The 24510-nt window shown below is 33.1% G+C and overlaps 1 protein-coding gene across 1 annotated transcript in view; it reads left to right on the top strand.

The window, feature by feature from the left end:
• The window catches only part of MYO9A (myosin IXA), a 281871-nt gene that overhangs the window by 142252 nt on the left and 115109 nt on the right, over positions 1-24510 (top strand). Inside the window, exons 16-19 of the mRNA XM_040643036.1 lie at positions 7816-7891; positions 17054-17197; positions 19012-19051; positions 23815-23937. Coding sequence (XP_040498970.1) covers positions 7816-7891; positions 17054-17197; positions 19012-19051; positions 23815-23937 — 383 coding nt within the window. The remainder of the gene's footprint in view (positions 1-7815; positions 7892-17053; positions 17198-19011; positions 19052-23814; positions 23938-24510) is intronic.

The raw sequence follows: 24510 nt of genomic DNA on the forward strand, positions 1-24510 counted from the left end.
AGGAGAGATTATGAACACTATGTCAATAAATTCGACAACTTAGATGAAATGGACAAATGCCTTGAATGTCAATCTACATTGACCCAAGGAAAAAGAGAAAATTTGATCACTCCTATATCTATTAATGATAATGGATTCATAAGTAAAATCTTCCCCCACACCCAAAAAGTCCAGGCCCAGATAGCTTCAATAGTAAATTTTATTTAAGAAACATTTAAGGAAAGAATAATACCAGTTCTCTTCAACTCTTTCAGAAAATATGGGAGCAAGAACCCTATGCAAATCATATCATGAGGCCAGTATTATTAATCTAATACCAAAACCAGACAAAAACATTACAAGAAAACTACAGACCAACATACCTCACAGTGATAGACATGAAAAGCCTTAACAAAATAAGGGCTAACTGAATTCACCAGTATGTTAAAGGAGAATACTTGATAACCAGTGGAGTTTATTCCAGGAATGAAAGGTTGGTTTGATACTAGAAAATCATTCAACTCACTGTATATTTTTTTAAAGATTTTATTTATTTGCCAGAGAGAGAGAGAGCACAGGCAGGGGAGTGGCAAGTAGAGGGAGAAGCAGGCTCCCTGCTGAGCAGGGAGCCCAATGCGGGGCTTGATCTTAGGACTCTGGGATCATGACCTGAGCCGAAAGATGCTTAGCCTACTGAGCCATCCAGGCATCCATGTAACTCATTATGTTATCCTTCTAAAAAAAAAAAAAAAAAAAAAAGCTTATGATATCTCAGTAGTTGGGTAAAAAAATTTTGTCATAATTCTTCACTCATTCCTATTTAAAAACTTTTAGGAGCCTAGGAATAGAAGGCAGCCTCCTCATAAAGAATATGCATGAAAATCCTACAGCAGACTTCATACTTACTGATCAAAGATTGAATACTACTCTAACATTGAGACAAGGCAAAGATGTCTGCTTTTGCCACTCAGATTTAATGGTGCATAGATTGAAAAGGAAGATGTAGACAACATGATCATCTGTATAAAAAGTGCTAAGGAGTTTAAAATATGCTATTTGATCTAGAAAGTAAGTTCTAATAATCTCACAGGATACCAGGTAAATTTACAAAATTAAGTCAATATTTTAGCCATGAACAAATGGAAAATGAAATTTATGAATTTCATTTATACATCTTTGGCAGTCAGCCTCCTAGATACTCTCCAGTTATTCTCATATTCTGGTATTCACAACCTTGTGTAGTCTCCTGCATTTTACCAGTCTCCATCTCTGTGACTTAATAGGACATGGCAGAAGTGATAGTCTGTCAATTCCAAATTAAGTTATGAAAGACTGCGGTGTCTATCTTAGATAATTTCTCACTTGCTAGCTCTTTCTTGGATCACAGTTTCTGGGAGAAGTAAGCTGCCGTTTGTGAGTAGCCCTGCTGAGAATCCCATTAAAGCCTGTAGTCAACAGTTAGGAACTGATCCTTGCCACTATGTGAGTGACCTTGGAAGCAAATCCTTCAGTTCCATTCCAGTCTTGAGATGACCACAGCTTTGGCCAACAGGTTGACTATAACTTTATGAGAGACCCTATCTCAACCACCCAGCTAAGCAGCTCTTGAAATCTGTTTCTGTAGAATCTCAATTATTATGATAACTGTCATTTTAAGTGCTAGGTTTTGAAGTGCTTTAATATGCAATGGGTAATAATATACATACCAAACATGAAATAATTAGGGATAATTTTTATTTTATTTATTAATTAATTTTGGGGGGAGGCAGAGAGGGGGAGAGAGGGAGAGAATTTTAAGCCGACTCCACACCCAGCACAGAGCCGATGGGAGGCTCCATCTCACTATCGTGAGATCATGACCTGAGCTGGAATCAGGAGTCAGATGCTTAACCAACTGAGCCACCCACACATGAAATATGAAATATGTGTTAGACCTGTATACAACTAAGAGTAATTGAAAAATATCTAAATAAATGAAGAGATTTTTTGGTAGAAATTCACAAGCTAATTAAGATTTACGTAGAAATGTAGACTATCTAGGATGACAAAACAATTTTGAAAAAAAACAACAAAGCTAGAGAACTTACACTATATGATTTCAAGACTAAAGTAATCATGACATTGTCCTCTTAGTGTAAAGATCAAGAGATGAATAGAACCAAATAAAAATCCAGGAAACAATCTACACATACAGGTCAATTGATTTTCCACAAAGGTGCTGAGATAATCCAGTGGGGTTGAGTATAGTCTTTTAAACACATGACATTGGAACAACTAGGTAGCCCTATAAAAGAAGAGGACTTTGACTTTATCCGTAAGATTGAACTCGAAGTGGGTCATGTAGCTCTTCAGAAAGAGTAAAAGTATCAAATTTGTAGAAGAAAACCTGAGAGAAAATCTTTGCTATCTTGGGACAGGCAAAAATTTCTTAGATGGGTCATAAGAGCATGAACTGTTTAAAAAAAGCAAAAGGATAAAATGGAGTTTATCAAAATTGAAAATTTCTGCTTTAAAAAGGATCTTGCTAAGAAAAATAAAAGCATACCACACGCTGGGAAACAAAATTTGTGTAATAATTTATAATACTGATAACTGATAATGGACTTGAAAATAATATTTTAAGAACTCTTGTAGTTAATAAGATAAGCAGTTCAGTTAAAAATAGCCTAAAGATTTAAACTCGTGCTTAAGCACATTAATACAGCTTAAGCTGTATTAATGATCCATAGGTTCATGAAAGATGATCAGTTTCATTAGTCATTAGGGAAATGCAAATTATGATCACAGGAGGTCACATTAACACCTTGTATCATGGCTAAATTTTAAGAAGTTGACAATATTTAAAAAAAATATTGGCAGTATTAACTGATGATGAGGATGTGGAGCAACTGGAACACTTACATACTCTACTGCAGTGTAAAATAGTACAATTATTTTGGGAAACAGTTTTTCAGGTGTTGTTTTTTTTTTTTTTTTTATAAAGGTGAGCATATACTTTCCATGTATTCCATTAATACCAATCCCAGATATTTACCTGAGAAATGAAAACATGTTCACCCAAATACTTTTATAGATCAGTTGTTACAATATTATGCTGAATGAAACAAGTACTGCTATTTAAAATTAATAAAAATAGATTAACCTCATCAATTAAATTCTCAAAATGAATTTTCAGGAAGTTCTATTAAGTAATATCTACAAGATTCCTTTTTTTTTTTTTTTAATTTGAGAGACAGAGAAATAGTGAGAGAGCATGAATGGGGAGGAGAGGAAGAGGCAGGGCTTGATCCCAGGACTCTGGAATTGGGACCCTGGGATCAGGACCTGAGCTGAAGGTAGACACTTAACTGTGGCCACCCAGGCAGCACATATCTACAAGATTCTTAAAATGATGAAAATAAAAGGATGGACAAGCGTATACCAGGCAAAGGTGAACAATAGCAATAAATAAAGTTAGGTACTAATCTGAACAGATCTACACTGATAGAAGTTTATTAAAAGATTTAGTTGAGAAAGAACCTGAACTCACTGGAAAGTTTTGAGATCTGATAAAGAAATGATAAATATTTGTATAAATCTAAATAAACAATTATTTTATAAAACTTAGTAGTTTTATAAAAAAAGTTTAATTTGCTTAATGGGAAGAAAACAAGGTGAAAAATAAGTACTGAGTAGCAACATCTGAGATGGGAAGGGAATAACTAGAACCAAAGCATTCAAAGGTTTTTGTACTCTTTAGCAAAAGGGGAGAGAGAATTCAGTTTAGAATTCATGGGTATACTAAAAATTCAAGGATAATAAAAGAAGAGAGTATTTATAATTTCGGAAACAAAAGAAACCAAAATATAAGGAAAATAATTCAGTAGAAGTCTGGATAAAGGCTTGTAATAATTAGTGAGATAAAAGGCATAAAATAAGTCAGAAAAACCAGAAGCAACTGTAATACCAATAAATTAAAATGAACCAAACTAAGTAGTTAAAAAACAGGCTATGCAGTTAAGAAAAAGAAAACTCAATGGTAAGATGTTTATAAGAGAAAAACCTGAATCATATGAACACAGATTCAACATAAAATATTGAATAAAGTTGTATCAGAAAATTTATTTTTGCTCTCTTGTACGTTTTCCCACCTCCTTTGGGAAAGTCTTGTTAAGATTTCTGTTACTATAAATTAGTTTTTGCCTTTCCTAAAAATTTTACAGAAATGGAATCATACAGTGTATATTCTTTTGTGTTCTGATTCTCTTATGCAATATAATGATAAACACATTCATCTATGTTTCATATACAATTAATTTGTTGCTGAGTTATTGTATATATATATATAAACAATTGTATATACAACTTTGTGTTTATCATTTGTTTCTTGATGGATGTAAGAGTTATATACTGTTTTAAGCTATTGTGATACTGTTTTAAGCTATTGCGAGGAGCCCTGTTATAAACATTCTTGTTCAAGTCATTTTGTGTACATATATTTTCATTCCTCAAGTAAAACTTATGGCTGGTTACTGTGTCGTAAAGTAGATATGTTTAATGTCATTAGGAAGTATCAAACTTTGGTACCTTAAAGATATTTCATTTTCTTTTGACGTACATTATTTGTGATGATAAACTCAGATATCATCCTATTATAATTCTTTCATATCTAATGTACCTTTTTCCCCTCTGGGTGCTAGGCATTTTCTCTTTGTTTTTTGGGTTTTAGTAATTTATGAGTTCCTAGATATGATTTATATTTATCCTCTTTGGGATTTGCTGTACCTTTTGGACCTGTGCTTCAATCGTTTTTCATCAAATTTAGGAAATTTTTGGCTAACATTGTTTCAGAAATTTTTTCTGCTGCAATTTGTTTTCTTTCTGGATGTCAGTTACATGTTTTTTGAATATTTGATATTGTCTCAGAGATTCCTCATCCTCTGTTCATTTTTCTTTTATTTTTGTTCTTTCATTCTTCAGATTAGATAATTTTTATTTATTGATTTCAGGTTCATTGTGCTGTTTAAATTCTTTTAAACCCATAGAATGAATTTTTTGTTTTTAGTTCCAGAATATCTGTTTGATTCCTTTTTACAGTTCCCAGTTTTCTCTTGAGATTTGCTGTCTGTTAACTGATAAGACCATCTTCTACTTTAAGTCACTGAACTTATGATAGCCATTTTAAAGTTTTTTTTTTATGTTAACCCTAGCAAGTTGGGGGATGACGGGATCTGAAGCTGTTAGAATGGGATCAGAAGAGAGGTGCACAAGCCTTCATTTTCTGAGTGATCAGTTATAAATGTTCAGTATATTAGTCCTTATGCCCTCTTAATGTTTAAAATATTTAATAATTGATGCTGAAAAACATCACACCGAGGGAAATAACAAAGTCAAATAATACGCATTAAAGAATTACCCTCAAAGAAACACCCTATTGTGTTTGCAGGGAAGATACTCCGAGAAGAAAATTTCCTGAGTACTTTACAGTATAGTAAGAAGAATTTTAGAACGTGAATCCAGTAAAGCAGTAGCACAAATTTAAGACTATAAAATATCAGAATGATATTGAAAAGAGGTATTGAACTACTAAAGCACTCAGAGGCATAAAGCTACATCTGTATGAGCTCAAAAAATAGTGGAAAATAGCTGAAAATTGAATTACTAATATTGAAGAAAGGCCTGAGATGATTATGTTTCAATACATGGAAGAAAAGAATAGATACGGAGAATAGAAAAAGATAATTTGTCATAGGGATCATTGGTACCCATAACTAAGGAACTGATTAAATAAAATAAAAACAATTCAGTATATAAGTAACTTTATAAAGTTACTCAAAGTTCTAACTGAATTTGTTGATCACAAGATATATTTCCAGTAACAGTACTGGAAATTCTCCTGGGAATTTACTTAGGAGTAGAATTGCTGGGTCCTATGGTAATCCTGTGTTTACTTTTTTGATGAACTGTTAGAGTGCTTTCCAAAGTGACTGTATCATTTCATATTTCAGCAGTTATATAAAAGGTTCCAATTTTTTCATGTCCTCGACGACAATTATTATCTGTCTTTTTTGATTATAGCCATCCTGGTGGGTATGAGGTGGTATCTCATTGTAGTTTTGATTTTCATTTCTCTGATGACTAATGATGTTGAGCATCCATGATTTCATGAACTTATTAGCCCTTTGCATGTCTTCTTTGGAGAAATATCTGTTCATATCCTGTGTTCATTTTTAAATTGGGTTGTCTTTTTACTCACTTCTCAGAGTTCTTTTTATTTTCTGGATTCAAGTTCCTTATCATGTATTTGATGTACATTTTCTGTCATTCTGTGAGTTGTCTTTTTACTTTCTTGATCTGTTGTCCTTTGAAGCACAGTAGTTTTAAATTTTGATGATGTCCAGTTGGTCCATTTTTTTCCTTGGTTGCTTATGCTTTCGGTGATATACCTAAGTAATTTTATTGCCTAATTCAATGTCAGAAAGATTTACTCCTATATTTTCTTTTAAGAGTTTTATACTTTCAACACTCATTTTGATTTTTGGTTCAACTTCATTCTTTTACGTGAGGATATCTAATTTTCCCAGCACCATTTTTTGAAAAGATTATTCTTTTCCCATTGAATTGTCTTGACACCTTTGTCAAAACTCATTAGATCATAAATGTAAAGGTCTATTCTGTATTCTCAGTTCCTTTCCATTGTTTATCTTTCTTTATGTCAGTACCATACAGTATCAATTACTCTATCTTTGTAGTAAGTTTTGAATTCGGAAGTGTGAGTCCTCCAACCGTGTTCTTGTTTTTCAGCAGTGTTCTGGCTATTCTGGGTCCTTTGCATTTCCATATTAACTTTAGGATCAGTTTATTCATTTCTGTAGAAAAATGATGCTGGAATTTTAATAGAGATGGCATGGATCTGTAGATAAATTTAGGGAGCATCACTAACTTAGCAGTAATTAAGTTTTCCAATCCATGAGTATGGATGGTATTCCATTTATTTATGTTTCTTTTAATCATGTTTTGTAGTTTTCAGTATAGACCTTTTATACTTTTTAAAGTTTATTCTTTTTGTATTATTTTGATGTTATTATTAATGGAATTGTTCTAATTTTACTTTCTGGTTGTTTATTGCTATTGTATAGAAATAGAATTGATTTTTAAATATTGATCTTAAATCTTATAATTGTGCTGAATTCTTTTATTAGTCTTAATAGTTTTTTGTGGGCTACTTAGGATTTTCTACATACAGGATTGTTCTTGAATAGATACTTGGACTTCCTTTCCAGTGTGTCTTACCTATATTAAATGTTTGTGTGTATATGGTGTTATGAAAATTCATGGCCTTATGTGTATAGAGCTTCAACATTTATCATATGATTTAAAGTAAATTATAACTTAAAAATATTGGTAATACTTAATAAGAAAATAATTTGTTGTTTTTGATTCTCAGTGTCTATAGGTAAAATTAATTGACCTCTGAAATCTATAGTCCATGTCAGCAATATATTTATTGCTGAAAAATGATGCAAAGGAATCATTAGGAATTTTTTGAATATTAAAATAATGAGCTTGTGTATTTCTAGACCTTCAACCCAGTTATCCTTCATTTCCTAATAATGTTTAAATAAGAGAAGAAATAAGAAGATTTATTATTTAATTCCCTAATGGGTTTATTGTTGGCTAAGTCAGATTTGTAAGTAACAGTCATGGGACTTGGTTCATATTAATATTTAGACATTTCTGGTGTGTTTAGCAAATATTTACTATTGAAGCACGTTAATTTTATTTGTCTTAGAAAAATTGTTTCATGTTTAATTTCTTTTAGTATTGATTTGAAAATGTCTGCTTTTTATTTGTTAGGTATAACCCGGAAAAATCCCAGAACACCTCTTTCTGATCTCCAGGGCATGAATACTCTAAATGAAAAAAACCAACAGTAAGTATGTTTGGTTTATGTTTTCAAGGAAGTATAGAAGAAATAATGAGAATTCTTATTAATACTTTTTTGTGTTAAAAAATATGAAGAAAATCAGGGCTAGTTTGTTTTTGTTTCTTGATGCTTTTAAAAATAGTGTGACAAGGTTTGATACTGGACTAAATATGTGTGTGTAACTAGTCACAGTACTGTTTGCAGCAGCATTAGCTATAGTAAGAGGTAAGACTGAGAGGATTTGAAATAGTACATAGTAAGTTTGATAAACATGTTTAATGGGAAGCTCCTATTCAGTCTTTGTACATTAATGCAGGTAGCATTTGATATAAGAGAATATACAAAAACACACATGTACATTAGGAAGCATACCAACAAAATGAACCTATCACCCAAGTTCAGAACCAGAAGATTTTAGTATTACTGAAACCTCCTTTATCTTACTTTCTAATCACTCTGTCCTCTCTCCCCTCACTACCCAGAATTTTATGTTTATCATTACTGTGCTCTTAAAAAAAAGTTTTACAGTAAATGTATGTTTTTCTAAGCCATAAATTGTCTTTTGTACTTTTTGAGTTTTACAGAAATATTGGTTTATAGTATGGTGTCTTCTTTGACTTTTTTTCCCCTTCACCAATATTCATCTAAGATTCATCCATCTTCTTGCATGTCGTTTTTTTCTGTTTTGTTGCTGTATTATATGCTGTGGAGGAGTGGGAAGTTATTTAATGAGTACAGAGTTTCAGTTTGGTTAAAACTGGAGATGGATAGTGGTGATGGTGATAGTTGCAGAGCAGTGTGAATGTACTCAATGCCAGTATACTCAGTGTACATTGAAAATATTAAAATGGACAGAGAACAGATCGGTGGTTGCCCAAGGCTGGGGTAGGGTATAGGCAAAATGGATGAAGGTGGTCAAAAGATACAAACTCCCAGTTCTAAATAAATAAGTCCTGGGTAAGTAATGTGTAGTATAGTGACCATAGTTAATAATACTGTATTATATATTTGAAAGTTGCTAAGAGAGTAAATCTTAAAAGTTCTCATCACAGAACAAAAAATTTATAACTGTGCGTGGTCATAGATAGTAACTACACTTATTCTGGTGATCATTTTGCAGTATATATAAATATTCAGTTCTTTTGTATACCTGAAACTAACAAAATGTTATGTGTCAGTTATTTCTCAATAAAAAAGTAAAATGGTAAGTTTTATGTTATGTATTTTTTTTAAAGATTTTATTTATTCATTTGAGAGAGAGAGAGAGAGAGGGAGCATTAGCCAGGGAAAGGGGAAGGGACAGAGGGATAAGCAGTCACCCACTGAGCGCAGAGCTGAACCATGGCTTGATCCCAGGACCAAGATCATGACCTGAGCCGAAGTCAGACACTTAACCAGCTTAGCCAGCCAGGCACCTATTATGTGTGTGTGGTTTTTTTAAAAATCACAATAAAATAATTATGTGGCATTAATATACCATAATTGATTTGCCCATCAGTGGATATGTGGGTGGTTCTTTTACCATTACAAATGGTGCTACTTTAAACATGCTCATACCAATCTTCTGGTTCACCTATTATTACATCTCTGGGATATGTACTTAGTAGTGGAACTGTTAGTTCAGTAGGATATGTGCATGTTAGTTTTATAAGATAATCCCAAATTGTTTTCCAAGGTAGTTGTACTAATGTACACTAACAATTGCAGCTGAAAGTTCCCTTTGCTTATTCCTTGCCAGCACAACTGATGGTTAGACTTCTTAACTTTTGATAATCTGGTGGTTATGAAATGGTATCTTAAAATTTGCTTATTAATGATGTTGAACAATTTTTATATATTTTATAGCCATTTATGTATTTTGAAATGCTCTTTGCCCATATTTCTTCCTTAACAAGTATTCTTTATAAATTTTATGTACTGGTCCCATTTCAGTTATATGTTTCAAATGTGTTTTCTGAGTTTGTAGCTTATCTTTTTACTTTAATGGTGCCTTTTGGTAAACAAAAATTCTTAAATTTAATGTGGTTAAATATATTTTTTGTCTCTGATTTGTCCATTTTACAGCTTGTTTTAAAAATTCTTCCATAGTCCCAAATCATCCAGCCAGATTTCCCTCTAAAATTTTCTAATGTTTATCACCATTTCAACCCCAAGCTGAATTTCCTCTAATCTTAAACAGATGCATCTTGACTCAGTTTTATTTTCCCCTGCAAATCTGTCCTGGCATTTTTTTAATGTGTTCTAACCTAGGTTTGTCACATTTGATATCTTCCTTTACCTTTGTATTGGGCATTCTTTTTGTCATTCTTTCTGCATCAACTTTTTTCTACCATTTCTTCCTCTTTTATGTCTACTTTGTAAACTGTTATGGAGCATATCCTCTAGTAGCTCCCTATGAAAATAAGTATGAGAGGAAAATATTTTGGTTCCTCCATAACTAAACATGCTTTTATTCTGACCTCACACTTGATTGATAATTTGCCTGTGTATAGAACTCTTGGTCAGAAATAATGTTTCTTCAGAATTTTGAAGACATTGCTACATTGCATTTTAGTTCTAACTTGCTAATTTCTGAGGCCTTGTTTTAAATAGCTTTATTGAGATGTAATTTACATACCACAAAGTTTCACTCATTTAAAATATATAGTTTAGTGGGGTTTGGTGAATTTAAGAGTTGGCTAATCATCCTAAAATCTAAGTTAGAGTATTTTAATTGCTCCAAAAAGAAACTTCCTACTCTCTAGTTTCTCTCCATTCCTCATATTCTTGCCAATGGTAGGGAAATGCTTATACACTTTTGGTTTCTACAGAGGTGCCCATTCTGGAAATTTAGTATAAATAGAATTTTACAACACGTGGCCTTTTGTGTGGTACTTTTTTCACTTAGCATTTTGTTTTCAAGGATAACCCACATTGTAGCATGTGCCAGTAGTTCATTTCTTTTTATGGCAGAAGAGCATTCCATTGTATGGTTATTTTGTTTATACATTTATCAGCTGACAAACACTCAGGTTTTCCCCTTTTGGCTGTTAAAAATAATGCTCCTGTGAACATTCATGTACAAGTGTTTGTGTGGATATATGTTTTCGATTCTTTTGAGTATGTACTTAGGAATGAAATTTCTGGGTCAAATCTCTGTGTTTTGTTTAACGTTTTGAGAAATTGCCAAACTATATTTCAAAGTGGCTGTGACATCTTACATTCCCCCTGGTAATAGATAAGGGTTCCATTTTCTCTTTTGCCAATATCTGTTATTGACTGTCCTTTTAACTGTAGCTCATTGTGGTTTTGATAAAGGATTTCCCTAATGCCTACCAACGTTCAGCATCGTTTCATGTGCTTATTGATCATTTGTATATCTTCTTTGGTGATTCATATATCTTCTTTGAATAATTGCTTCCTTTGCTCATGAAAATTTTGGGGGGGCATATATTCTTCTTTCTAGGCATAAAAATATAATTGTCTTTAACAAAACTGTTATCAAACACTATTGTATTTAAATATAATAATACATGCTAACATCATTTATGCCATTAAATATTGTTCTACAGCATGATTTTTAAAAAAGATTTATTTATTTATTTTAGAGAGAGAGACACAGAGAGAGAGAGAGAGCGAGCAGGGGGAGGGGCAGAGGAAAAGAATCTCAAGCAGACTCCCCCCTGAGCACGGAGCCCTCCCCCCCCACAATGGGGCTTGTTCTCATGACCCTGAGCTGAAATCAAAAGTCAGATGCTCAACTGACTGAGCCACCCAGGTGCCTCTACAACATGATTTTTAATGACCTCATAGACTTCCATTGGGTGGTTGTAACATAATTTATTTCACCTGTTTCCAATTACTGGTTATTTAGGTTGTTTTTAAATTTTTTTATATTGATGAGAATTTTTGTAGTTAAATTTTTGCCTGTTTGATTAGTATCTTCTGTCCTTCTTAATTAAAAGGTTGACCAGAAAGAAGCAAGTTACTATAAAATTTTAAAGATATTGTCCTGCCCATCTGAAAAGCATAGTTTAAAAAGAACTTATGGAAAAATATTTTAAGGTTCCATTCCATTTTTCAAAAGCAGGAAGTTTCAAAAATAGTACAGAGGAAAAAATAGTTCATAGAGTATCGTGTACTTGCTTTGCCTTTAGCATCCCTAAGTGACATCTTAAATACTGATAGTACATTATCAAAACCAGGAAATTAACATTGGCACATTAATATTAACTAGGCTACAGTTTTCACCATTTTTAGAAATCTGCAGGTGTGTCCCTATATAGATTTTTGCAATTGTACCCCATGTATACATTTATGTAAGCAATGCCACAATCAAGATACAGAACTCCTTCATCATCACAAAATTCATTCATGCTGCCTGTATATATATATATACATAAATATATACATTTACGTAACCAATGCCACAATCAAGATACAGAACTCCTTCATCATCACAAAATTCATTCATGCTGCCTATATATATATACATAAATATATACATTTACGTAACCAATGCCACAATCAAGATACAGAACTCCTTCATCATCACAAAATTCATTCATGCTGCCTATTTGTATTTACCCGTGTCCCTGTCCTATCCTCTAGCAACCATTAGTGTGTTAGTCATTTTTCTACTTTTGTTATTTTGATAATGTTATATAAATATAATCATGTTGGATGACACTGTTAGGGAGAAAAATCTTATGTTCAGTAGCTGGGAGCCTGTGAATTAAACTTATAAGAGACATATTAACAGGAGAAAAAGCACATAATTTTTATTAGTATTTTATGTGCATGAGTATTCACAGAAGAGAAGTGAAACTCAAAAAAGCAGTTTCACACTTTGGGGCGTATATACCCTTTTTATAAAAGAAAGAGGGTTTGGGCTTTAAGGGATGGTAAAATGTGGGGAAGTGACTAGGGAATATGTGGGGGAACTAATGGAAGATGAGGGTTATTTTAGTGAGGCTTATTTAAGTAAACTTACCTCAGTTCCTACTCTCTTACCTCAGGTGATAAAAGCTGCTCTCCTTTTCCTAATAGGGGAGAGGGAAGGACTTTCATAAAGGGAAATTTATGCCCTGCTTTTAGGGGGTTAAGGGGTAGAGAGAGAACTGACTCTTCCTGTATCTGTTGATTCTTCTTGGTTCCCTTATGTGAAAGTAGCATAATTTGGGGTGATGTGTCCTAATTCCTTTCATGACTTTGAGATTAGTTCTTTTCACTAAACATGGGGCTTAATTTGTTAGGTTATTAAACGTATCAATAGTTGATTTCTTTTTATTTCTGAGTAATCTGTTTTTTAGTTGGGTTGTCTTATTGTTGAGGTGTAAGTTATTTATATATTCTAGATCTAGATCCCTTATCAGATGGAGGACTTGAAAAAATTTTCTTTTAGTCTGGGAATTGTCCTTTCACTTTTCTCATGGTGTTGTTTGAAATGTAAAATTTTTAATTTTAAAGAAATCTGTTTTTCTTTTTTGTTATACTTTTGTTATATTTAAGAAATCATTACCTAAGAGTTTTATAGCTTTAGCTTTTAAATTTAGATCTATGATTTTGAGTTGGTTTTTATATGTTGAGAGATAGAGATCCAACTTCCTTCTTTCGCATGTAGATATCCAGTCACCTTTGCACCATTTGTTGAAAATACTGTTTTTTTTCCCCTGTCGAATTGTCTTAATACCTTTATCAGTCAATTGACCCTAAATGGACGTGTTTATTTCTGGATTCTCAACTCTATTCTATTGATATATATGTCTTTCCTTATGCCAGTACTACATCGTCTTAGTTACTATAGCTTTGTAACAGATTTACAAATCAGGAACTATAATTCTTCTACCTTTGTTCTTTTCAAGTTTTGGCTATTCTGGGTTCTTTGCATTTCCATGTGCACTTAAAGGTTATTGTTATTTTCTGCAAAAAGGCAGCTGTGGTTTTTGCTAGAGGTTGTGTTGAATCTGTAGATTAATTTGGGGAGTACTGTCATGAAATATGTTTTCACTTATTTAGATCTTTCATTCTTTCAACAGTATTTTTTAGTTTTAGTGTACAAGTCTTATACTTCTTTTGTTAAATTTACTTCTCTAAGTATTATATTATTTTCATGCTGTTATTAATGAGTTTTTTGCTTTTATAATCAATTGTTCATTGCTATTATATAGAAATATAATTGAATTTTTAAACCTTGCTTAATTCATTAGTTCTAAGTTGTTGAGTGGATTTCTTCAAATATTTTGTATGTAAGATCATGTGTCATATGTGAATAAATATAAATTTACTTCTTTCCAATTTGGATGTCTTTTATTTATTTTTTTCTTACTTACTGCCCTGGCTAGAAATTTCAGTACAGTGTTGAATAAGAGTGGCCAGAGCTCACATTCTTGTCTTATTCCTGATATTAGTGGGAAATATTCCAGTTTTTTTAAATCATTAAGCATGATTTTTTTGTGTGTTTTTTTTAATAGATGCCTTTTTTCTGATTCTTGATCCTTTGTATGTGACATCTCTCCTCTGTACTTAAGTACCAGAATCTTGTAGGATCTGTGTAGAAACTCTTTTTTTGGGTCTTGAGTCTACTTGATCTGTTTTATTATGACTTTTCATCTTGTTTTGTTTTGCTTTATAAGAAATAATCCTTTTACTTCCTCATCTCTAAATCTGTTATTTAGTGAAAAATCTTGAAGTAATCCTTAATTTCCGCTTTCTCATACATTCCCCATTTGGTCCATCTGCAAGTTTCATTGACTACTATAAAATGATACCCAGAATCTCAGTGTTCCTTATTCCTTCCACTGCTGTTGCCCTGGTATGGATTACTGTAATAGCCTCCTAAAATAATCTCCCTGCTTTTATTCTTGGTCCCTCAAACAGTTTTCAATATAGCAACCAGATCATTATTGTAATATAATATATAAATATGTAAGATATAAAATATATTTTAATATAAAAAAGCTGAATCATGTCAGCGTTTTGCTAAAAGTCTTTCTTTGTCATTCTTTCTCATTCCCATTAAAAGCCAAAAATTCTGGGGTGCCTGGGTGGCTCAGTGGGTTGGGCGCTTGCCTTTTGGCTCAGGTCATGATCCCAGGGTCCTAGGATGGAGCCCGGTGTCAGGTGTGTTAGGCTCCTTGCTCAGCAAGGAGCCTGCTCCTCCCTTTCCCTCTGCTCCTCCCGCTCATGCTCTCTCTCTCAAATAAATATATAAAATCTTTTTGAAAAATAGCTAAAAATTCTTACATATCCTAGAGGGTATATGTAACATGGCTTCCTCCTCCTTCTCTGACGTGGTCTACCATTTTTCCTCTGTTTATTCCACTCCAGCATTGTTGATTTATTTAATATATCTCAGATTCATCAACAGAATTCTTGCCTCCCATACTGTGTGTTTGCTCTTCTCTCTGAGTAGAATGCTCTTTTTCCAGATAACTGCTTGATTTGCGTTTTTATCTCCTTTACATCTCTGTTTAAATGGAGTCTTATTCGTGGGGCCTCTCCTGACTTCCCTATTAAAGTTTAGCATCTTGGCATTATTCTTCTTATATGTTTAAAATTTCTCCTTAGCACCTATTATCTGACATGCAGTATATTTCTTATGTGTTTATTGTTTGTTTTCTTCCATTTGAATTTAAGTAATGTGAAGATGCTAGAAAAAAATTGGCATTAGGTGGTGCTCAATAGATATTTTTGAATGAGTGGATATATTCTGCATTTTCATCGGTGTTACATTTTTAATTTTTAGGAGCTTTTCATTATTTTGTTTTCTCAGTTTTTAAATTTTTTCATAGTATCTTACTCTATAGATGCAATACTTTCTCTCTTCTCTAAAAATATTACTGACAGCTTTAAAAAATCTTTTTTTACTTCAAGTTGTTTATGCCATGATTGTTTTGGTCTCTGTTTCATGCTAGGGGCTTTCATCAGATGTCTAGCGAACCTTGGTCAGCTGTTCATATTCATATTGAAACACTAAAAAGTTAATTGGAATCTGATTAGTTGGATGTGTTGTAATGTCTAGAATATACCAGTATATCTTTGGGTCTTCCCTCTTGGGCTGGTCAGATTCCACACAGAAGTTTATTTTTATTTTCTTCTTGAAGGCTCTAGTCCCAGCTGCCAGCATTCAGGAGCCAGTGGGGTAATAGGACCGACCGTCTATTTTCAGTATTTTCTTTGACTTTTGTTAAGTATACCCATCCCCAGTTGTGCCTGGTGCTGTCTAGTCCATGGACTTTCTCTTTCATCCTCTTGCTTAGATAAAGGAGGAATGGTCATCAGGCTGCATGGAGTTCTAACTGCTTTTAAACTGACTTTCACCTATCGCTCTTGTTCTTAACCCACCTTTGCTACCACTTCCACAGGTACTTGGTACGACCATCTCTGGAGCCTTTGGGAGTTTTGTAAATATGGATGCTTCTCAGTCTTCTTCCACAGCCAGAAAGTATAGATTGCTTTCTATATCCATCTGCTTTCCATATTTCAAAACTGTGTTACTATTGTCTCTTAGTATATAAGAATATAAGTGTTTATTCCCTTAAAAATTATTTTATTGATTCTCACAGGTTTCTGGAGGAATCCAAATATGTGACCAATTTGTTATCTTTACCTGGAAAGCCCCCTATTAATTCTTCATATTTTAATCACTGATAATTTTATCTGTTTCGTTCACTCCTCTATCTCCAGTGGCTAGAATAGTAGTGCTCAGCCCATAAAAGATGCTTAGTAACTTTGGTGGATATGTGTATAGGAAGTGAGTGTGTGACCTCCCAGGAAGAAATGAAATATTCCATAGAATGGGGCAGCCTATTAGGATTGTTAATTCCTTCAGTGCTATTTGCAAGTTCTAAAATCTAACAAAGACAAAAACCATCACATTATGTATAATACATTATATTATTTACTGATTGTAAATAGTTTAATAAATTTAAAGATATTAGCTGTATTATATGTTCATCTACGTGCACATTTGTATTTGAATGTACCAGAATCCATAGGAATTCTTTGTTCTGAACGAGGAAAAGGTTAGTCCAAATTGATTGGTAATCTCTGTGATAAAATTATTTTTTGCTGGTTTAGCTTTTTTTCTAAATTTTGACTTTAGTTTTAGATTTTACTTATTTAAGCAATTTGGAGAATGTTAGATGTGTCTCAGTTAACTAAAGGAAATTGTACTTAATTTTACAGAGATACATTTGATATTGCATGCAACGGCAGAACTGGGATTCGTCAGAGCAGACTACCAAGTAGCACCTCTTTGCTGGATAAGGATGGGATATTTGCTAATTCAGCTAGCAGCAAACTCTTGGAAAGAGCGCATGGAATTCTCATGTTAGTATTGATCAGAAATGTGGATTGCTTTTTATGACTGGTTTAAAATTTCTGGCTGAGAAAGAAGAGACAGGTGATGGTGAATCATTTTCATGAGGAGAATTTTGAGCGAAACAAGTGAATCAAAAGTCGTATTTAGAGCTGTGAATCTCATTCATTATGAAGCTGGTGGTTTGTTTGTTTTCATCTCACCAGGAGAATCATGGTTGGATGTACTCATGGAGATGATTATTACTCTTTGACAGACCCTACCTCCAAATAGAGAAAAAAGCTTTACATCTTTTTAGGATTCCCAGTCTTGAACCACAATTGTCCTTTAATTTGGACAATCCTAACAATTTGGACAGTAAAATCCCGTATAAGATGGTGACTGGGCCTTCCAGAATGTCAGGTACAACAGCTCCTGTTTCTGTTATGGTGACTTGAATGTCAGATCTAAGGGCCCCATCTCAAAGAAAATTGGCTTTGACTTTTTGTAATCTACAAGAAGCACTTTGTGAGATGTTTATACAGAGTTCAAGAGCCTGCGTTTCTACCAAACAATAAACTGAAAGAACCATGGAAAAAAATAAAATGGTGACTGGGAGCCCATATAGTGACATATAACCTTTATCCAGCCTGACATTCCTCATTACCTGATTATAGGACTGTTTTGAAGGCATAGATATAACTATGCAGGTTCGACCAGTAAAAAGTTCTTAGCTCCCTGTATCCACATATTTCAGACACTATTTCAAAGCATATTTTTGGGCCACTAGCTAGATCTATGACTGAATTGGATTCTTCATTCCCTGTCTAAGTCAATGCTTAACAGTGCTAATGGGCTCAATTTATATAAGTCTTGCTATACTTTAGAATTGTAAATTAACTCATTTAATCCTTACAATAACTTTAAGACGGTGGTATTATCATCCTCATTTTACATTATTACATTCTACATTATTTTACATTAATGTGAATTAAAGAAACCGAGACTTAGAAAAGTTAAAAATCTTACTCCAGTAGGCTTTAGATTTAGGTAGAGTGTAGATTCAAGCTCAGGTCTTTCTGACTCCCCAGCTCATGTTCATAAGTCTTGGGCATTATTCCTTTTCTTTATCTATTAAAAAAAAATCCTGATGTAAATATAATATTGAATTATAAAGAAGAAAAACAGAATTTTTAATTTCTTTTTTTTTTAAAAGATTTTGTTTATTTGTCAGAGAGATAGAGAGAGAAAGAACACAGGCAGGGGGAGTGGCAGGCAGAGGGAGAAGCAGGCTCCCCCCTGAGCAAAGAGCCCGATGTGGGACTCAATCCCAGGACCTCAGGATCATGACCTGAGACGAAGGCAGACACTTAACTGGTTGAGCCACCCAGGCATCCCAAGAATTTTAAATTTGTATAATGGGAAAGTCATAAGTATTTTAGTAAAACATTTTAAAAATACATGAAATTAGGCATCTATTTAAAATGTTAAAATGACAGAAACAAAGTTTCCATAGGTATAAGAAAGTGAAACTTTATTAATGTCCAAAAGAAAACAAAATTTTAGTTTTGAATGTACAACATTACAGTACTGATTATCAGGCTTAAATCTGTTTCTACCAACATTACAGAGCAGGCATTTCTTTTCTTGTTCTCTTTTCCTTGCTTGTTTTTCATTCCCAATGGTGCTTGCTTAGTTGAATGAGTATTTTCATATAGAGGACCTGTATCTTGGAAATGGGTATATATAGTCTGTTGTTTTAATAGAGACCTGGAAATCATTCATCTGTACAGTAGTTTTTTCTAATACTTTCTAATTTTTCAAATGTAATGATTTGTCTGTATAGGAGAAACAAAAATTTCAAGTCCAAGCCTGGCCTTCCAAAGGTGAGTATTATGAAAAACTTTTTTCTGTTGGTGCCCTACACCATAATTATTTTTTTTCTTACTCGTGCAAACAGTCTATAAATAATCAAAGATAAGCAATACCTTATTTGTACCCAAAATAGGTATTAATTTTGTGTAATCAGTTAAATCCATTTTAGAAATAACACTGGATGTGAGGAAATGGCCACGTTTAATGGTTCAGGTAAATATTTGTGATATATCTCGTATTCTAGTGTTTGAAAAGCATCTGAATTATAAATGTTAATTTTTGTTAAGTAATTGCATCTTTACATAAGATCTTTTCATTTATCCTTAAGCCAGGTTAAGGTGAAATTTTGAATTTTACCTGATTTTAAATAATTTCTAATTAGTGCTTATCTAACTCATTATCATTAGCACTAGTCAGCCAAGGATTTCTGTAAAGGTCCAGATAGGCTCACGGTCCTATAGTCTCTGTTAACTACTTAGCTGTGCTATTGTAGCACAAATGCAGCTATAGACAATATGTAACTGAATAAGTATGACTGTATTTCAGTAGAACTTTATTTTTGGACATTGAAATTTGAATTTCACATAATTTTTCATGGGTCATTAAATATTATTTTAATTTTTTTCCCATCATATAAACTATATAAAAACAGTGGATAGGTTTTAGCCCATGGCTCTAATTTGCCTACCGTGATCTACATAGTAGATTTTTGGATGGTATTCCAAAAATATTTATTGAATTTACTAAAGGAAGAAAAATCTGTTTCTTTCTCTTTTACCATCCCAAAGAAGGGATCCTGTCACTTGTAAACTTTTTGATAAGTTCCAGAATTTTTAAAAAACTGAGAAAGAGCTGTTTATTCTCACAATTCTCTAGTTCAAAAAACAAAAAAATATGAGGTTATTATTTCTTCTACTTAAGCCTCTTAGGTTTCCAAAGAAAATGTAATGCACTGCTTATGTGGTTTCTGGTAGTGGTAAATATTGTTTTAAACCACAAAGCACAAGAAAATTTATGTTAAGTGGTTTGTAATTATATTCTTATCATGAAAAGATGTTATGTAGAGAAAAAGGATACCACTTTCATTATCAAACATCTTATCTTTTCATGTGTTTCTTTTTTCGTTCACTGTCTCTTTATCCTTTTGTATTTGTTTCAAGTTTTTTTTTAAATTCTAGTTAGTTAACATGTAGTGTGCCATTGGTTCCAGGAGTAGAAATTAGTGACTCATCACTTACATAGAACACCCAGTGCTCATCACAAGTGCCCTTCTTAATACACATCATCTTATCCCCACTCACCTCCCTCCGTCAACCCTCAGTTTGTTCTCTATAGTTAATAGTCTCTTATGGTTTGCTTCCCCCCACTTCTCTTTTTTTTCTTCCCCTATGCTGTTTTGTTTCTTAAATTACACATATGAGTAAAATTGTATGGTAGTTGTCTTTCTCTGACTGACTTATTTCGCCTAGCGTCATACACTCTAGCTCTATCCATGCGTTGCAAATGGCAAGATTTCATTCTTTTTGATGGCTGAGTAATATTGTGTCTGTCTGTCTGTCTGTCTGTCTATCTGTCTATCACATCTTCTTTATCCATTCATCAGGTGATAGACATTTGAGCTCTTTCCATAATTAACCTTTTAGTAATTTGAATGCCACCACTGGGTCTAGCTATTTGCACCATTCTTTTTAAACTTCATATGGTTTAAAAATATTCATGTTGGCTCCTCCTGAAGTAAAAAATTCCATTCAGTTATCAGTCACTGAATTGTTGTAAATAATGTTGCAATAAGTTGTTGTAAATAATGTTGCAATAAACATAGAGGTCCGTATATCTCTTTGAATTAGTGTTTTTGTTTTCTTTGGGTAAATACCCAGTAGTAGAACTATTAGAGCATATGATATTTCTATTTTTAATTTTTTGAGGAACCTCCATACTGTTTTTCGTAGTGGCTGTACCAGTTTAGGTTCCACCAGTGGTGCATGAGGGTTCCTTTTTCTCCACATCCTCACCAACACTTGTTATTTCTTGTCTTTCTGATGCTAGCCATTCTGATAGGTGTAAGGTGCTATCAGTGTGGTTTTGATTTGCATTTCCCTGATAGTGAGTGATGTTGAGCATCTTTTCATGTGTCTGTTGACCATCTATATGTCTTCTTTGGAAAATGTCTCTTTGGTTCTCTGCCCCACTTTTTAATTGCATCACTTTTGTTAACCCCTTAATGGATATATCATTTGCAGGTATCTTCTCCCATTTACTTTGTTGCCTTTTCGTTTTGTTGATGGTTTCCTTTGCTGTGCAAAAAGCTTTTTATTTTGATGTAGTCCCAGTAGTTTATTTTTGCTTTTGTTTCCCTTGCCTAAGAAGACATATCAAGAAAAATGTTGCTAAGGCTTTGAGTAGTATGAGCATTCTAACAATATTAATTCCTCCAATCCTCGAGTATGGAATATCTTTCCATTTATTTGTGTCCTCTTCAGTTTCTTTCATCAGTGTATTTTAGTTTTCAGAGTACAGATCTCTCACCTTCTTGTTAAGTTTGTTTGAAGATATTTTATTCTGTTTGGTGCAGTTGCAAATGGAATTGTTTTCTTAATTTCTCTTTCTGCTTCTCATTATAAGTGTATAGAAACAACTGATTTCTGTATATTTTATATTCTATAACTACTGAATTCATTTACTTCTAATAGTTTGTTAGTCTTTAGAGTTTTCCATGTATAATATTATGTCATCTGTGAATAGTATCAGTTTAACTTCCTCTTTACTAATATGGATGCCTCTTATATTTTTGTTGCTGTTGTCTGATTGCTGGGGCTAGGACTTCCAGTACTGTGTTGAATAGTACTGACAAGAGGACATTGTTCCTGATTATATGGGGTATTTTGTCAGAGTAGTTGCAAATATTTTTCTGTGTCAGTAAATAAGGTTACAGTATATTTATGAACTGTATAGTATTTAGTTGTGTGGCTAAAGCATACTTTATGAAAATAATTCCATATAATTGCATATCTCTGTTGTTTTTCACTGTTTTTTGAATACATTGTCAGAAATAACTTTCAGATCTTCTTTGATAATCTCCTTAAATACGTATAAGTAAAATTGTTTATTAGAAAAGTTATACTGATCTGCATTCCTAAGAATGGTGCATAAATAGGTCTGTTTCTTTACAATCTCGTGAATACTGGGTTTCGTTAGTCTTTGTTACGTTGTCAGTCTGACATACAGAAAATCTATTTTTTTAATTTTTAAAAAAGATTTTATTTACTTATTAGAGAGAGAGAATAAGTGGGGGGAGGGGTAGGGAGAGAGGGAGAAGCAGACTCCCCACTGAGCAGGGAGCCCCAACGGCAGGCCTTGATCTCATGACCCTGAGATCACAACCTGAGCTGAAGGCAGACGCTTATCCGACTGAGCCACCAGGTGCCCCAGCAAATCTCTTGTTCAAAAGAAATGTACTTTTCTTTGATTATAAGTCAGGTTGAATAATTGTCATTATGTTATTTGTCATTTATACTTTATTTGAAAATTGCCTGTTTCAAGTCTTTTGTTCATTTGTAATTGTGGGATGAATTTTTAAAGTAGTTTTTTATAGTTCTTATGTACAGATAATAAGTTTTTGTCATTGTTGGAAAAATTTTATTTAGTTGCATTTGTTAAAATATGTATTGTACTTGTTGCCACTTGAAAGTTTATATTTTAAGTGTTTATATTGTCAAAATTAATATTTTTAGACTCTTAAATTTGTCATGTTTTTAACTCAGTTCTGTGCTTTTCATACAATAAAATTTTTAGTACTTTTTGAATGACATTATATAGTTGTACATATGTGTAAATATATTCTTTCCGTGGACAAACTCTGCCATAAATATGGTATGGTTTTAAAAATTGTGATTGGCTACAAAAGCTCTCAAATACTTTATTAATATCCTATTTTGTATTCTTTAGTTGCTTTATGTATAACTCCTGTCTTATTATCAAGATTAGTATATCAGGATCATGGTTGATAGGGTTGATGTTTTGTTTTTTTCTGTGTACATTTCTGGCTTAGGTGCTGTAGCCATAGGATTGAATTTAATTTATTGTCTCTCTGAGTTAGGATTCAGTTACAGATAACAATAATTACTGTGGGTATTTTTAAGTAGAAAAGGACTTAATTCAAAGAGGAGCTTACAAAATCGTTAGAAGTCTTAAGAGTTTCAGAGTATTAAAACAGCAGTGCAGAACTGACCCCAGCTGCAGTCAGCTAGGAAAGCAGGAAACTGCCATTCTAGCTGGTGGTTCCAGGCACATACTACCTGTGGTGTGATCCAGGAATGAGGAAGGAGCTGCTACAACTATTGGGTCCAGGGCTAAGGTGCATTTCCTAGAGTTTCAGTGACCATACAAATTCCTCTGCCTCTCAACTCATAAAGGTAGTACCTGGACATTGGGATCACAAAAAGCTAAAGTCCTTTGATGTGTATGGTTGTCAGAAGAAACAGAAGCTAGTAGTCAACGTCTCTGTTTCAGTTAGATCTTCCTAGTTTCACATGTGGGATTTTAAATGATAAACTTAAATTGCATCGGGAACCCAAATGCAAGAGAGTTTGAGAAATGCAGTTTTCTTTTTAGTTGGAAAGCTTCTGCAGGAAAACAGGAGGGTAAGATGGATGTTGAATATCCAGTCTCCACAGTCATTATACCTAGGTGATAATGAAAACTGGCTTATAATTTTGTTTTTCCTGTTCTTTGATTAATTTATGTGAAGAATTTGATTTTTCTCGCTTCATTTCAGCACTTGTTAGAGGTAAATTCTTTAAAGCACCTGACAAGACTGACGCTACAGGATCGCATCACCAAGTCTCTTCTTCATTTGCACAAGAAGAAGAAACCTCCCAGCATCAGTGCCCAGTTTCAGGTTATTTCTTATTTTACCTTTTTATAAAAAAAGGTTTTTTAGAAAGAGGAATCTGTTTCATTCAGATTGGCTTTGAAAAGTCAAGATGATCTGCAAGATACCTGAATGGAAAATGATTCATATGACTTAAAAGCCATATTATAGTGGTCATTTTAGAGAGAAGTAACAGGGGTGGAAAAAGTCAGCTGCCTTTCTTTTTCATCCTTTCATATGTGGGTAGTGGATATCCCAAAGAGTAATTCATTGTTTTCAGTGTGAGGAGACAGGCAGCAGAAAATTGATACTATAAACAAAACCTGCCTTTAAGCCTACTGCCCAGATACAATCACTGTTAACATAATGTGTATGGTTTTTGTCTATATATATTTTAAACTTCATGCTACTGCCATCTTTATTTAACTAAATGGGATTTTAGGTAGTTTCTGGTTTTATTTTAGTTTTATATACATAGAAATCCATTTCCTTTTATTGTGACTGGGCATTTGGCAATAAATGTGATCATAATAACAATTACATAACTGTCAAGTTGACTTTTATTCTCTGAACATGCATCTGTGTCTTAAGTTTTCTACA

The sequence above is a fragment of the Ursus maritimus genome, unplaced genomic scaffold (assembly GCF_017311325.1).
Source record: "Ursus maritimus isolate PB19 unplaced genomic scaffold, ASM1731132v1 scaffold_27, whole genome shotgun sequence".
Taxonomy (NCBI): Eukaryota; Metazoa; Chordata; class Mammalia; order Carnivora; family Ursidae; genus Ursus; species Ursus maritimus.